We start from the raw sequence: 14,520 nt of genomic DNA, 5'->3' as shown, positions 1-14,520 counted from the left end.
GGAAATGACATTCTGTAAAAATGTCAGTGTGGACAATTGTACCCAAGTGTCCGTGCAAGGGTTGGTAGTAGTCGGTATGGTAGTTGGTACGTATGTTGATATAGGGGTTGGTATATTTTGATCCCTATATTGACATACATTTCAACTGCTATTTTGACATCGACACCAACACCCTCCATGCCCACCAATCGTACCGACGATCTTCGTGCTTGCACCCATCATGAAGTGTCGATAGACAGCATTAGAAAGAGGCCTGTGTCTTGTAGTGGTAGCTTCATATTACATTAGTGTTAACTGTAAGATAGTAGCTCTACTTATGGTGTAGTAGTGCTAACTAATATATTATTTCATAGTATAGCAATGCCAACTTGTATATAGTTATATAGTGATGGTTACTACTACATAGCAAAGTTTACTACTGCTTAGTAGTGATATCTTGTAGTATAGCTATGCAAAGCTTACTATTGCTTAGTAGTGCTATCTTGCAGTATAGCTATGCAAACCAATACATGTAGCACTATTTTGTCATGGTCTAGAAGTGATTATGCTACATCATGGTGCTCTTTCATAGCATAGCATTACTAGTTGATTGTATAGTACTTCTAGCTAATAGGATACCATTACTAATTGACGGTATAATAATTCCAAATGTTACTATAACAATGCTAACCTAAATTAAAGTGGTTCTAACTGCCACTATACCGTCCTCATACCATTGTATCTTACATTATAGAAATGTTAGCTTAGAGTATAGTAGTTAGAGATCTCAACAACGAAAGAGGAATGGAAGAAGCTGAGAGGGAGGGAGAGTTAGAAGAGAGAGCCACACAAGTTTTGGTGGGTCCCTAATCTTCTATGTCATCCATATATATATGTGTTTGATTAGTGTACATAACTGGGCTTTAACCCCCAAAACCTCCCACTTAAAGGCTAATGTGCCTTTACATTAGGGGAGAAATGGGGTCTCAAAAGGGCCTCATAAGGAATGGGTTAAGAAATGGATTAGGTCTAATGCAAGTCCTCTTGTGGGGTCCAAGAGCCCAGTTGATCCCACCTCTTGCTTCTCCTCCCTCGTAATCATTCATGGTCTTTCTCACCCCTCTGCAAACATTACCTACCTTCTATCATGGCCTATCACAATCTCTATAAACTCTTCGACTATTGATGGCACCATTTGAGGAGATCTTCCACGTTACCATGTGACCGTACACTTGTAGGATGAATATGTGATCCATGATTGTTTTTTTCAAGAAAAGAAGCATCTTGAACCTCAGTAGGTGGTCTAAAGATGAGAATATGAGATAAAATGTTAATTTCATAGTGTTTTAATGTAATTTCTTACTTTGGATTATCCACAGTGGTGCATTGCTTTTGCTAAGGTTCCCTTAGTTGTTCTTTCAGGACCTTCATGGAGGATGATATGAGAATGGTGGGCATGGATGATATGGACTATTCATATCGAAAGACATAAAGTCATGCATGAGCAAGTTGTTTTTGGAGGTGATGCAGGACTTGAAGGGAATGGTGATGCAAACGAGATGCCTGGAGCTTGTGATGTTGTTAATGTATGTCTTGAAGTCCAAAAGTTTATTGAAGAAGAAGAATTCACATGATGCATTACATCTATTTAAATTTAAATTTCTAAAATGATGTTTCTTCATGTGTGTAGTAGCAAGCAGGAATGGAGAATCTATCCATTTGGAACAAGAAGGCATGGAGAATTCAAAGTATTAACCCAAGGCAACCTACGTGATCCATTCCAATGTGTTGTACATGAGATTATAAGAACTTACGAGTTGAATGTGAGATTCCAAATAGCATACCGGTCTTTCTAAGGACTTAGTCGAGGATACAAAGACCCTATTATTAGTGTATTAGAGTTGAAGAAGAAGAGAAATAGTCTATTAAGCCTCTTTGTAATACAATTTGAAATACAAACACCTATTTCTAATAATATTCTTCTATCTAAAGCAAAAAAAATTTCATGTATCTATGGCCAAATGGTGAATCTTTTGCTATGTCTATTTTAATTATCTGTTGTTTTTAATATTGCATCTTTTTTTACATCAGCTTGCACACAAAAGTTATATCACATTTTGATGTAACAAGTCAATAAAATGTTGTTTGCCAAGTTTGGCCATTCTAATACATATGTAGAAGGGATTTGACCATGGCACCACATTGATTAAAAGAAGTGTTTAAAAACCTTGCACACAAAAGTTATATCACATTTTGATGTAACTTATAAGTCAATAAAATGTTGTTTGCCAAGTTTGGCCATTCCAATACATATGTAGAAGGGATTTGACCATGGCACCACATTAATTAGATGAAGTGTTTAAAAACCAAATTTTGAGATTTTCCTACATCACCTTGTAAAGGATTGATGCATTTCATGATTTTCTACAAAGAAATATAGATTTTGAAGGGGTAGACAAAGAAATTTGACAACTTTGGCCATTTCAATGTCAATTTTTGGCAAATGTAGGAGGAATTTGACCGCAGCAGAGAAGGTAAAGTTGCTCGGGACATCATGGGGTGTCCAAAAATGCAAAAACCCACCACGGTGCGAATTTGGCCATTTGGACACCCTCCAAATGGCCAAATTCATGCTGTGGTGGGTTTTTGCATTTTTGGACACCCCATGACATCCCGACCAACTTTGTCTTCAGTGCCACGGTCAAATTCCTTCAACATTTACCAAAAATGGACATTGGAATGGCCCAAATTGTCAAATTCCTTCATGTACCTAATTGAAATCCATGTGTCTTTATAGATGCATCAACTTCAACATAGATAAACATGGAAAAGAAAATATTTACAAAGTAACTTAGCAAATGGTGGTTGGTCAATACGACAACTTATGTGCCTTGTAGCACAACTCTGGTAAGACCCTTAGGCAATATATTCTCTATATAATTTCTTGTGCTTTGGAGGAACCTTGTAGGTTAGCTATGTCAATGTAATTTTTAATAAAATCCAGAGGACTTTGATCTTCCACTACATCACCTTGTAAATTTTCATTTTCTTTGTTTATCTTGCCTTTGGAGCCACCTTTTAGGTTAGCTATGTCAATGAAATATTTGATTTCATATCACTAAATCACCTTGAAATAATTTGATGCATTACATGAGAAAATATATATTTTGAAGAGGAATCTAAAATTTTCATTTTCTATGTTTTCTTAGTCATGGAGGTTGGCTATGTCCATGTATCTTTTATTTTAATTTTTAGGTTGGTTACTATATCACCTTGTAAAGGATTAATGCACTTCATGATTTCCTATGAAGAATTATAGATTTTGAAGAGGTAGATGAAGGAGTTTGACAACTTCGACCATTTTGATGTCCATTTTTGGCAAATAAAGGAGGAATTTGACCATGGTGCAGAAGGCAAAGTTGGTCAGGACATCATGGGATGTCCAAAAATGCACAAACCTGCCATGGCACAAATTTGTCCATTTCAATACCCCTCCAGATGGCCAAATTCGCGCCGTGGCGGGTTTGTGCATTTTTGGACACCCCATGATGTCCTGACCAATTTGTCTTCTGCGCCATGGTCAAATTCCTCCTACATTTGCCAAAAATGGTCACCAAAATTACCAAACTTGGTCGAGAGTATTATTTTGACTTGGAATATTCATAATATTTTCCTAAATTAATTTTACAAAAATATATATACAAGTGATAGAACTTGATTGCATGGAATATGAAGAGAATAGTAAAATAGCTATAACTTTTGCGATATAACTCCGATTGCAAATTTTTTTAGTTCAAAATCGAGAGCATGAGTAGCTCTATAATATTTGACTAGAAAAATATGGTCTCCCCGAATGTTCAAATTCAATGAAGAAGACGTTCAAAAATCAATCACAAGTTGAGGGGGTCATAAATTTATAATTGCTTTGGATACAAATGAAGGAAAAGGGACAAGTTTGCATCTAAAAGGTTCACCTCTCTACACAACAAACTTGGAGGTGGTGTATTCAATACTCTACAATTCAAGGCGACATTACCTTATATTGAATTAACAACACAGTCAAAATTCCAACCATGACTCAATCAAAATTATTGCTTATGACATGGTATCTTGCAAGGAAGAGAATGTGATAAAATGTACATTTTTGTATTATAATCTCTCCATTAAAATATAGACTCTTCATAGCCTATACCTCCTCTTTGCTACCTCTAATACATAGAAAAAAGAGGCTTTTGAAATCCCCAAGTAAGATCCTAATACTAATACCATTAAGGCTCTCCTCTCAGGGTAGCCGGGCACAAAGTTTTTTACACCATTGCCAATGGGATACAATGCAATAGGGGAAGCCATGTGATGTGGATCACAATGATCAAGCTATCAATACTTTGATGCACTTCAGTAGTTAAGTAGGCCATTCTAAAAATTGGATGTGGAAGACCACAACGTATCCTCCTGCTCGACTAATATAGTGCGCCAATGAGAGATCTCAAATGCCTCCTGCATCAATTCAACAACCATTACATTAGCAAACTTAACAAAGCACATTACATTAAAAGACCATAAAATATAAATCAATACATAGGATGCTTACCATCATGGCATTGTCTCCTTTAATGATGCAAGCAAGGCAAATAGGTATAAACTGTAAACTTTAGACATGAAAACTTTATAGATATTACCTGAAAACTTTGGACATGAAACCACACAATAAAACCATCAAAATAAAATTCATCAATGCTTTTAATGTCCTCCAAGTCATGAAGAAAACCTATGCAAATTCCAAAATGCCCAACCTACAATTTATGGACAACTTGTACTAGTCAAACACATTGTTTGATGTTGCACGAGGGATAAAATGGACATTTTCATGCATTTCTCTAGATTCTTGCCTGCTATTTCACCATTTCAATTAAAGTTGAAGGAATATACATTTCATTTTCCATAACTAAAAGGTATTCCTACACATAACTTACAAACAATCCATTGTCAGTTATATCAAAGATTCCACTACTTCCCACTCCTATGTTAAAATAGGATCTTGTAAACAAGATAGCCAAGGAAGGTACATAGTCTAAGAAATACATCCTTCCTCCTGGGAAGCTTATGTGGACCCTTGGCAAAACCTTCCATGACTATCTAGTTAGTCAATCTGTAAGTTCAAGTCATCCAATGCATTTTTCATGTTCTAGAACACACTAGAGCTTACAATATTGTCAACTTCTATCACTTTCTTCCTGACCATGCCTCTAGAACACATTAGAGCTTACAATATTGCCATCTTTGGCCACTTTGGTCACTTTGTTCTTGACCATGCCTCTACAACACACTAGAGCTCACAATATTGCCAGCTTGTGTCACTTTCTTCCTGACCATGCCTCCAGAACACACTAGAGCTCACAACATTACCACTTTGTGTCACTGTATTCTAGACCATGCCTATTGGGAAAACAATAGTTGTAGGAGAGGAAAGAGCAGTTGTATCCTATATGAGAAGGAAAAGAAAGAGGGAAAAAGCTCCTGTAGGAGAGCAAAGAGTTGCTATAGCAGAATCACAGTGAACTTGCCTATGAATGATTCAACTGGTTCCCACTCCTCGAGGTCCAAAGGGAAAACATCTACCACCATGAATAAGAGCTCTTCGAAAGCAAACACAAAATTTCCAAATGGACTCATTACACTTACAGGTGAAAAAGGTACATAGATAGAAAGGCTCACAATGTGATGGTACCCTAGATTGATTGAATGATGGAGGAAGCTACATATCTTTTCCCATGTAAACATGTTGCACTTTTGCAAGCCATTCTTTCTTCCCAAACTTGAACTTCAAGATGCGCCCCTTCTACTCATGCAAGATGTTACCTCTCTTGCTCTTGGGAAGCTTATGTGGACCTTTGGCCGATCCTTTCATCACTATCCAGTCATTTAAGCTGTAGGTGCAAGGGATCCACTCATCCAATGTATTTTTGGTGTTGTGGAAGACACAAGAGGTCACAACATTGTGTGGTCTTGTAGCCTTTCTCCTCACCATGCTTGTAGAGGTTGCAACAGCAAGAATGGGACTCGTACACAAGGCAATGCAGCTCCAACAGAGGCACAAAAGAGGGAGAAGGAGAGGGACGGAGTAGCAGCAACAGAGGCACAGTAGAGGGATAGAGCAGCTCCAATAGAGGCACAAAAGAGGGAGAAGGAGAGGGACAGAGCAGCAACAACAGAGGCACATGGGAGGGAGAAGGAGAGGGATAGAGCAACAGCAACAAAGGTACAAGAGAGGGAGAAGGAGAGGGATAGAGCAGCTCCAACAGAGGCACAGGAGAGAGAGAGAGAGAGAGAGAGAGAGAGAGAGGAGCTGCAGCAAGCAAGCAAGAGCAGGAAGGAGCAGAGAAAGAGGGGAAGAGGGAAAATGCATGGGATTTGGTTCAAATCTGAGTGATTTGGCAGGCTATACTAGAACAATGGGAGGCAGAGGCCCTAGAAAGAGGGAGGGGAGAAGAAAAATTCACCAAAAGGGCCCTACCATCCCATTGAAGGCAGTTTTGGGCTCATGTGGGGGAGGTGCACCTAGTAGGAGGGTCAAACATGGTTAAGAGGGGGGGGATGGTTTGGGTGGTCCCTAGTGTAAGGGGAGCAACCAATAGGGGCTTTCTACAGGCCTGCCCACTCTCCATCTCAACATACCATTGCCCCACACATTCTAGCACTCTCATTGGTACACCTCAAATCACTCTCTAATCCCTTGAAATTAGAAAACACTAATTGGAGGCCCTTTTGAGACCCCAATTCTCCCCTAATGAGGGAGAACAACCAGTGAGCATACTATCCAATGCCATCAATACATGACAATACTCAAACTGCTGACTAGGTAGACTCTTTGTCAGCATATCTACAGGGTTATTATCTGTATGAACCTTGACAAGCTCTATGCACGTGTCCTCAAGTACCTCCCTAATAAAATAGTACCTGACCTCTATGTGTTTGGTCTTTGCATGAAAGACCAGATTCCATGTGCCAGCTGAATAGCACTCATGGAATCACTATGCAATGTTGGTACACCTGTATGAATCCCCAAATCTCCCACTAGTTGATCAAGCCATATAGCTCCCTTGCAACCCTCTGTGGGGCTGCAACACACTCGGCCTCTGTGGTATACAAAGCAACACACTTATGTGCACGAGACATCCACGACACTGCACCACCTGCAAAGGTGAACACATAAACAGAATTGGATCTCCTGCTATCCACATGCCTTGCATAGTCTGAATCTTTGTACCCAAGTACATGCATCTCTCCTTTGCCAAAGCAAATGCACATCTCCTTGGTACCCTTCAGGTACCTCATGATGCACTTAACTGCCTCCCAATGCCTCTTTCCTGGATTAGCCATATATTGAAGAGGTGGCCTCTAGCTCCTTTGCCCTATGTTGACTCCAAGTAGTTTGCTTCTTCTTTTGTTTTGCGATAATTTTCCTCCTTGTATCATAGCTTCAAAAAATGGTTCCTTTTTGGCTTGTGCTTCAACCTACATTCATTTTTGTAGTGTCATATTCTTCCACTGTAATCATGACATTTCTTGGTTGTATTATTGAAGAAGAATTGATCACGCAATGTGGTGGGGAGAGGTTTGTCCTTTACTTTTTCTTCATGCTCGAGTAGTGTTTCTTCAATTTCATTGAGACTTTTATCAACATTTTTTAGTGTGGATACAAGAGTATAATATAGCTTTTTGTCGAACTGTCACAAAGTGTATCTACAGCTTCAATCTTCTTCATTTGTGTGTTGCTTTAATATCTTGAATTTGTTGATATGCACCGTCATTTTGTCTTCTTCTTTTCTATCCAATCAAAAAATTTACATTAGAAGATTCACCTTTGAGTTTTAGTCTTATTTCTAATGTTTTTATTGAGTTTGCCCATGCTATTTTTGCATCTTTGATTCCTGTAATGTAATGTATTACCTCATCTCCTAAACCTTGGGCTATTATGCCAAGTGTCTTCTGATTATTTATTGTGCTCGATGCACTCTCACTTTCCCTACTCAGCTCAATCAACTATCATAAACCCTTTCTCTTTAAGGTGTACATATTTTTCATTTGCCATGTATAGACTCCCATCCCAAATGTTGAATTTTGCAATAGTCTATTTCAGCAATGCTCTGTGGTGAATTTACTTGGGTATTCAAGCTTTAGTTTTGCACAGAAAGCCCTCTCAAACTCTTCTTCAGTTTTGTGAATTGTGCCCTCCAAGTTGAGCTAGTCTACTGCAATGCATTTTTGACAATTTTGGACATTTTATGCTAGAGTAAATGCTAGAGTGATGCTTGAGGATTGAAGTAATACCAAAGTACACATCAGAGAATGTTTTTTGAAGTTTGAAATTCAGTCGGGACTGATCTCTTGTCAAAATGCCAAGCTCTGAAGGTTCCTCTAATGCTAATCACTTGAAGAAGACTTCAAGAAGGACAAAAATCAAAGGTGATAGACATGTAGATTTTAAAAAGCTGAGCACTTTTGCCTTTTGGGCCAAGGAGAAATTCTTCCACGCTAAAAAGTTATAGAGTGTCAAAGTTTTCATAAATGAGATGTTCACATGCAGCTTATTAGATGTACTTAGCAATGGGCAAGTTTATCTGATTAGCACTATTGATGTGGCTAAAATGACACGTTGTACTGTCAAAACCACACTTGGTTAACCTTATCTTCACAAGTAACCTATGTGCCACGTGGAAATGCCTTTTTTTAAAAGAAGTTGAAGATTGCAGGTATGACCACGACGGCGACAGCAACGAGCGGGCCTGTGAAGAGAACACACGAATGTCAGAGGAAAATAGTCCTTCATGTTTCTTCAAGGCTTCAGCACCATGGCATGGCAATTGGTTCGTGCTTTGAGATCCTCATAGATCTGCTGGTTTACGCTAATGCTCGTGATCTGATGCTCGTTTGCTAATTTAGCTACATAACACACATCTTTGTTTGTGTGCTCGTAGCTTGAGCCTTTAGCTTTGGTCTGTTTGGCTGTTGGTTGTGTTGCTTCTGTGTTGCAGCCGCACGACGTTTAGTTGCTGATGTTCGCGATCTGCTATTGGATTATAGACTCAAGCAAGAAGATACATTGATAAGCCAACTTGCACGACTACAGTGATCGCTTGTGATGACCCAAGCGTTGGTGCCGCAAGTGGGATAGTGAAGGGGCTGTTGATGCTTGGAGGATTGGGGTATTGGTATGACCAACTGGATACAAGCCATGGTGACTTTGAATTGTGCGACTTTCTTGAGCGGGATCAGCTGAATTGGTAATGATGCATTGTGTGCCCGTGAAATCAAGTGTGTAGCCAACCGCGGTGAGAGAGGCGAGAGAGACCAAGCTCTTCCAGACATGAAGAGTTTTGCGGAAGTAAGAGGTGAGCCTGAAGAGGCATCGCTAGGTGACCTGAGATACCATGTTGTGATATGAAAGGTGAACGGAGATAAGGAAAGGCATGCATGCGCAGGAGAAGAGGGAAATCGTGATTGACAAAGTGAGAGCACGATTTACGTGAGAAGAGATTCTTTATTGAGCGGAGAATCCAGGAAGACATTGACGTTAGTTACAACTATCTGCATGAGGGCTTAAGAGTGCGTGCCTCATGGTGTTTATTAGCCTAACCACAATTAGAGATAATTACTCCAAGACCCCCCCCATCCCTTGAACCCCTCCCATTCAATTTTACCTTCCTTATTGCCTACCTTATCCCTCCCTGTTTGTCTCTAACCCTGTCCCTGCTCATTTCCCCCCTCTACATTCATCGCTCAACCTCCTCCCCATTCATCCCCCTCGCGTCCTCCTTTTTCATGTCACCCTCGGGGCCCCTCCCCATTTGTCCCTTTATTCCCTTGTCATTTATTCCCTCCGTACCCCCCTCCCCATTTCTTCCTCCGCCCCCTCTCCAATCATCCCTCCCCCCCCCTTCCCTACTCACTCTACCTTCCTTTTATCCCCCCCCTCTCCATTGGTCCCTCAATCCTATTCTTCTTTGTCCTCCCCTTCATATTCACCACTTTCCTCCTCTCATTCCCACCCCCTCTCTATTCAAACATTGCATCAATAGAATTAATTATAGGTCTTAGATGCATTAAAGAGTGAACAAGAGGTAGAACATTCATTCTACCAATTAAAACTCTCATGTAATGACAAGAAAACATAATTAGTTCAATTCTTAGAAAGATTGTTGCTTGTATATAGATTAAATGCAAACTAGGAAAAAAATAAGAGCTTTGAAAAAGCCTCAATGATTGCAAACACCATGTGCAAGAGTGGGAATGCAAAACATTAAATAAAATGTTTGTACATGCCCACAAAGAAATCAATGCTCAACACTAGATATTAGTGAAGCTACCAGGACTACCCCAAAGTAAAATAAACATAAAAAGCACTACCCCAAAGTCCCCATTAGAGACTTTTGGATATGAGGAGGATGGGACATCATAGGCATACGAGCCTTAGAACAACATGACTCAATTCTCAAAAAATAGTGGCATCCATGATCTAACCCTCAAGAATAATGCCACATATAGTCATACCTTTTTAATAACCTTAGAAATTTTCCCAATGATCGATCAACGTCTACCCCTACTCAGCTTCAATCCAAAGCACAAGATAGTTTCTCAAGCTACAAGCTGCCTCTTTTTACACGTTATAATACTTGAAAGGAGATACATTAGTCAATCAAAATAAATGGTTGATAAAGGCTTCTTGGATACTACACAAAAAGTCTGTGGAGATTGTGCACTACAAGGAAAAAATCCACGATAGGCTCAACAAATTAGATGCTAGAGACACCTCTACCACAATAATAGAAAAAGTTTGATTACATAATCCAACATAACTCAAAGATAAGTATCAAATCGATCCAGAGAAATTGTTAATCCCATGACCACAAGGGTCAAAATCACAATTAATTGTGGCCAACATGACATCGTTGTGGGTGCAAAGTAGTGGCACAACTCTACATGTAATAACTTGAGCTTAAAAGTAACTTTAATGGACCTGATACGATTGGAATAACTAAAAAACTCTTCAAAAAAGATCTGGAGATACTTGCAAAATCATGTTCTTTTTTTTTTTCTAGAGAAAAAAGACTAATATGCTATACTCTGTGTATTGACATACACTTTGTCAAGAGCTCTAGATCATTTTCCCAACTAGGTGTTCCAAGATTTGGGCAAAGCTGTGTGTTGTTCTATCTCAAAGGTCCAAGTCATATGGTTGAGTCTCAAACAAAATCAAATTGATCAACCTCCAAATTTAATGCACAACACTTGCATCGGTCGAGAGTATGTCATATTATAGAGCATGGAATTCTTGGCCTATTTCCAATAATAGCATGACAATCTTAAGGAGATAGCCTAGATTAATTCAAGAATAGCATGAAAATCTCAAGGAGCTTGATCCAATAGCCTATAAGCCAAATAATAATTGGATACAATGATGAAGGGTCATGAGTGACATTTGACATATTGACATTGGTGACCTCCAAGTAGCATAACATCAAATTATGATTTTGGTGGGTGGTAGACTTTTCTTTGTTGGAGGACACCCTATTTGATGAAGTTGTTGACAAGGATTTTTCTTGATTTTGCATCAATGAGGACCTTGTGATATAAAGAAGTTGATGACAAGGATTTTTCTCAATTTTGCATCGATGAGGATCTTGTGATATAAAGGGTGAAGAAATCTTAAAACGTAGGGTTGATTTAGACATGGTGGGATTCTAATTAACATATGTAAAATCGTACAGTTTGTGAAATTTGAGATCATATCACTTGTGAGCATGTGAGAGTCATGCAACCACATGAAAAATAGAGAAAATTTTATTGTGAAATAAAAGAAAATAGAACAGGCAGTGTGAGGTGAAAGAGGTGGGCTTTCCAAAGCAACTACAAGAGAAGTAGACTCAAAAGCTCTCCCTAGTGGGCGTGTGTGTGTGTGTGTGTGTGTGTGTGTGTGTGTGTGTGTGTGTGTGTGTGTGGTGCTGTCCATATTTTCAAAAAGAAATTCGTCATTTTTTATCATAAAAAATAGTGGGAATTCTCATCATGATATAGTAGTGCCACAAAAAGAATAAACTAGCAAAAATGTATTTGCAAAAACTATCGAGGGCTTACATTATGCACACTCACCAAACCTCATAACCTCTGCAAAGCTTCTAATAGACTTGATGAAGAGAATACTCCATTAACATGTTCAATTCAAGAAGCTACCTATGCTTGTGTTGCCCTTGTGTACCAATCTTTTACAAAACTTCTACTTAACGTGTCACATGTGTTCCATTGTGCCCTTTATTTGTCCTTTACTAACAAGTCGGATTGGTAGCAACAATTCCCATTATCCTCACATGTCTTAAAGTGGTACTTAAGCCTTTCTTGGGCGTCACTAGCATTTAACATACCACCTTTTATAATGTAATAAGATAAGATAAGACTGTTTAATGTGTTAAGGACAAGCCTTGTAGGTGGAATGCTCATGTCTCTATTGGGGTAGATTAGGTGATGACATGTGTACTCAAATGTGGTTCCCCTTCCTTGTTCGAATGACATAATATTCACATGTTCACCAAACATGATGATATTTAACAACGCGTATCAAGAGGATTTGTTATTCCCACGTAAAGCGTAGACCAAGAGCCCTCAGGTAGCTTGTGAAGCGCTAACCATGCCATCACGAGGACAGGATGATGGAGCTTCTCAAACAGAACGATATCTTTAGCACTTCCCCCGATGTTACGTGGGTAGCAGGCAAACCGACGTTCTCCTTCTTCGTTTCCGTGCTAATTGAATCTGTCGTTGATATATGTTTTAATTACACTTGTAAACAATCGGTCTACTTGGATGAGTCTTCCACAAGTGCAGTTTGTGTGGCTGAAGGATGGCCGGCGTATCGCGTACAGGGAGCTGGGATGTAAAGCCAAAACCGCTGGGCGATCTCTCTTGGTTTTGCATGGTTTATTCTCCTCAAGGCTTTTTGCCATTCCAGGTGTAGACATCGAGTATTTGATACACCCTCGACTGCTTGAATTTTGAATTTTGTTGAGTAAAGGGACTCTAGCTGAAACCATCACAAGTCCCTCATTCCTTATCTACCAAAAATCTAATGCAGGCATATCCGAATCTCTGTTGGAGGAGTTTGGTATCAGGCTTGTTGCCATCGATCGGCCCGGCTATGGAGAAAGTGATCCTCATACGTCACAAACGTTCATTACATCCAGCGAAGATATCGAAACCATAATACAGGAGCTCCATCTCGGAGATAAGGTCTGGCTCCTCGGAATTTCATTGGGTGGAATGTATTGCTGGGCTGCTGCGCGTTACCTTCCACATCGTCTGGCTGGCATTGCTTTATGGGCTCCGGCTGCGAACTTCGCATGGAAGGTGTGTGTGGTTCAGCTGCCCCTCTAAATGCTTTAAGCTACACTTCGTGGAGGATCAATATCTGTCGGTTGGTCTCTTCCTGCAGTGCTTTTCGCAAGAGGAGATTGAGGCCGTTCAAGATGGTTTTAGTTTCAAGACGTACCGGGCACTGTATTTTCTTTCAAAAGAATTGCCTTTCTCTTTATTCCGTCAGCGCGTAAGTGAAGTCTGCAGGCAAATAGTTGAGAAATCGCAGGGTTTGGAAACCCCGAAAGCATCCAAGGGTCTTTCAGAACCAGACATGGAAGCATTACTGAAACCTGCGGTTATGGAATTCATGTTGAGGTAAGAACTTAACTTCCATGTTGAGGTGCACCATTGTTTGATGGAAGATCGACGCAAGCAGACTGTGCGTGTAATTGCTTGTGCATTGGGCTAAAAAAATATCAAATTGCGAGGTGGAAATTCTGACGCTGTGCAGGGACAAACTGGAGTCTGTGGGCGGTTGGAACAAGGGATTTGGGGTAGCCAAGGATTTTCAGCTTCTGACGAGCAGCTGGGGCTTCGAACTGGAGGATGTGGGCACCTCATATGGAGGTCCAATACATATCTGGCAAGGGGCTCAAGACACAGTAACGCCTTTGCTGCTGCAGAGACTAATCAAGAGGCAACTTCCTCATGTTGTCAAGCTTTACGAACTTGAAAATGAAGGTCACTTTTCGTGGTACTGCTTCAATCGAGACTTCCATCGCCGGACTTTGTGCACGCTGTTTCCAAACCAAAAGTGCTACTCTTCCAAGCTTTGATCCGCTTGTGTCTATAAAAACTTTCTTTTCATAATCAATTGCACTCGTTTTACATTATAACAATGACTTTAGAGCATTTCTTTGATATATCACCGTATGTAATTAACTTTTCTCAGAGCTCTAATTTTCTGATCTCCTCTTCACTAAGTCATCTTGGTTTTTGTGAAACTCTCACTTATCTCGCATATCTTCTACAAGGTACTAGTAGCCCAGGAGCATCGTGCTCTCTTGTTTTCTATTTTTGTTTTTAAGTTTCTTTAGTTGTCTCCCTTGAGAGCCTTAGGGAAGGACTAGCAAACACCCATGCCCAATTGTTATCTTACAATAACAATTGGATTCTTTATTATCATCCTTTGAA

General features: G+C 39.7%; 1 protein-coding gene across 1 annotated transcript; it reads left to right on the top strand.

Moving 5' to 3' along the window:
- Positions 1–12,787: 12,787 nt before the first annotated feature.
- LOC147889037 (uncharacterized) lies at positions 12,788–14,162 on the top strand. Its single transcript, XM_087392404.1, has 4 exons — positions 12,788–12,982; positions 13,106–13,377; positions 13,463–13,701; positions 13,838–14,162. The coding sequence occupies exons 1-4, from the start codon at positions 12,838–12,840 to the stop codon at positions 14,160–14,162; spliced, it is 981 nt and encodes a 326-aa protein (XP_087248530.1). The 5' UTR covers positions 12,788–12,837.
- Positions 14,163–14,520: the final 358 nt, after the last annotated feature.

The sequence above is a fragment of the Dipteris shenzhenensis genome, chromosome 21 (assembly GCF_047967505.1).
Source record: "Dipteris shenzhenensis isolate YYH24624 ecotype China chromosome 21, Dip_SZ_1.0, whole genome shotgun sequence".
NCBI classification, from domain to species: Eukaryota; Viridiplantae; Streptophyta; class Polypodiopsida; order Gleicheniales; family Dipteridaceae; genus Dipteris; species Dipteris shenzhenensis.
The sequence above is the reverse complement of the archived record's forward strand: the minus strand, read 5'-3'. Positions and strand labels throughout refer to the sequence as shown.

Coding starts and splice junctions, on each gene's coding strand:
- LOC147889037 (XM_087392404.1), top strand. CDS start 12,838: ATGAGTCTTCCACAAGTGCAGTTTGTGTGGCTGAAGGATGGCCGGCGT. Junction 13,378..13,462: donor CTGCGAACTTCGCATGGAAG/GTGTGTGTGGTT, acceptor CTCTTCCTGCAG/TGCTTTTCGCAAGAGGAGAT. Junction 13,702..13,837: donor GTTATGGAATTCATGTTGAG/GTAAGAACTTAA, acceptor GACGCTGTGCAG/GGACAAACTGGAGTCTGTGG.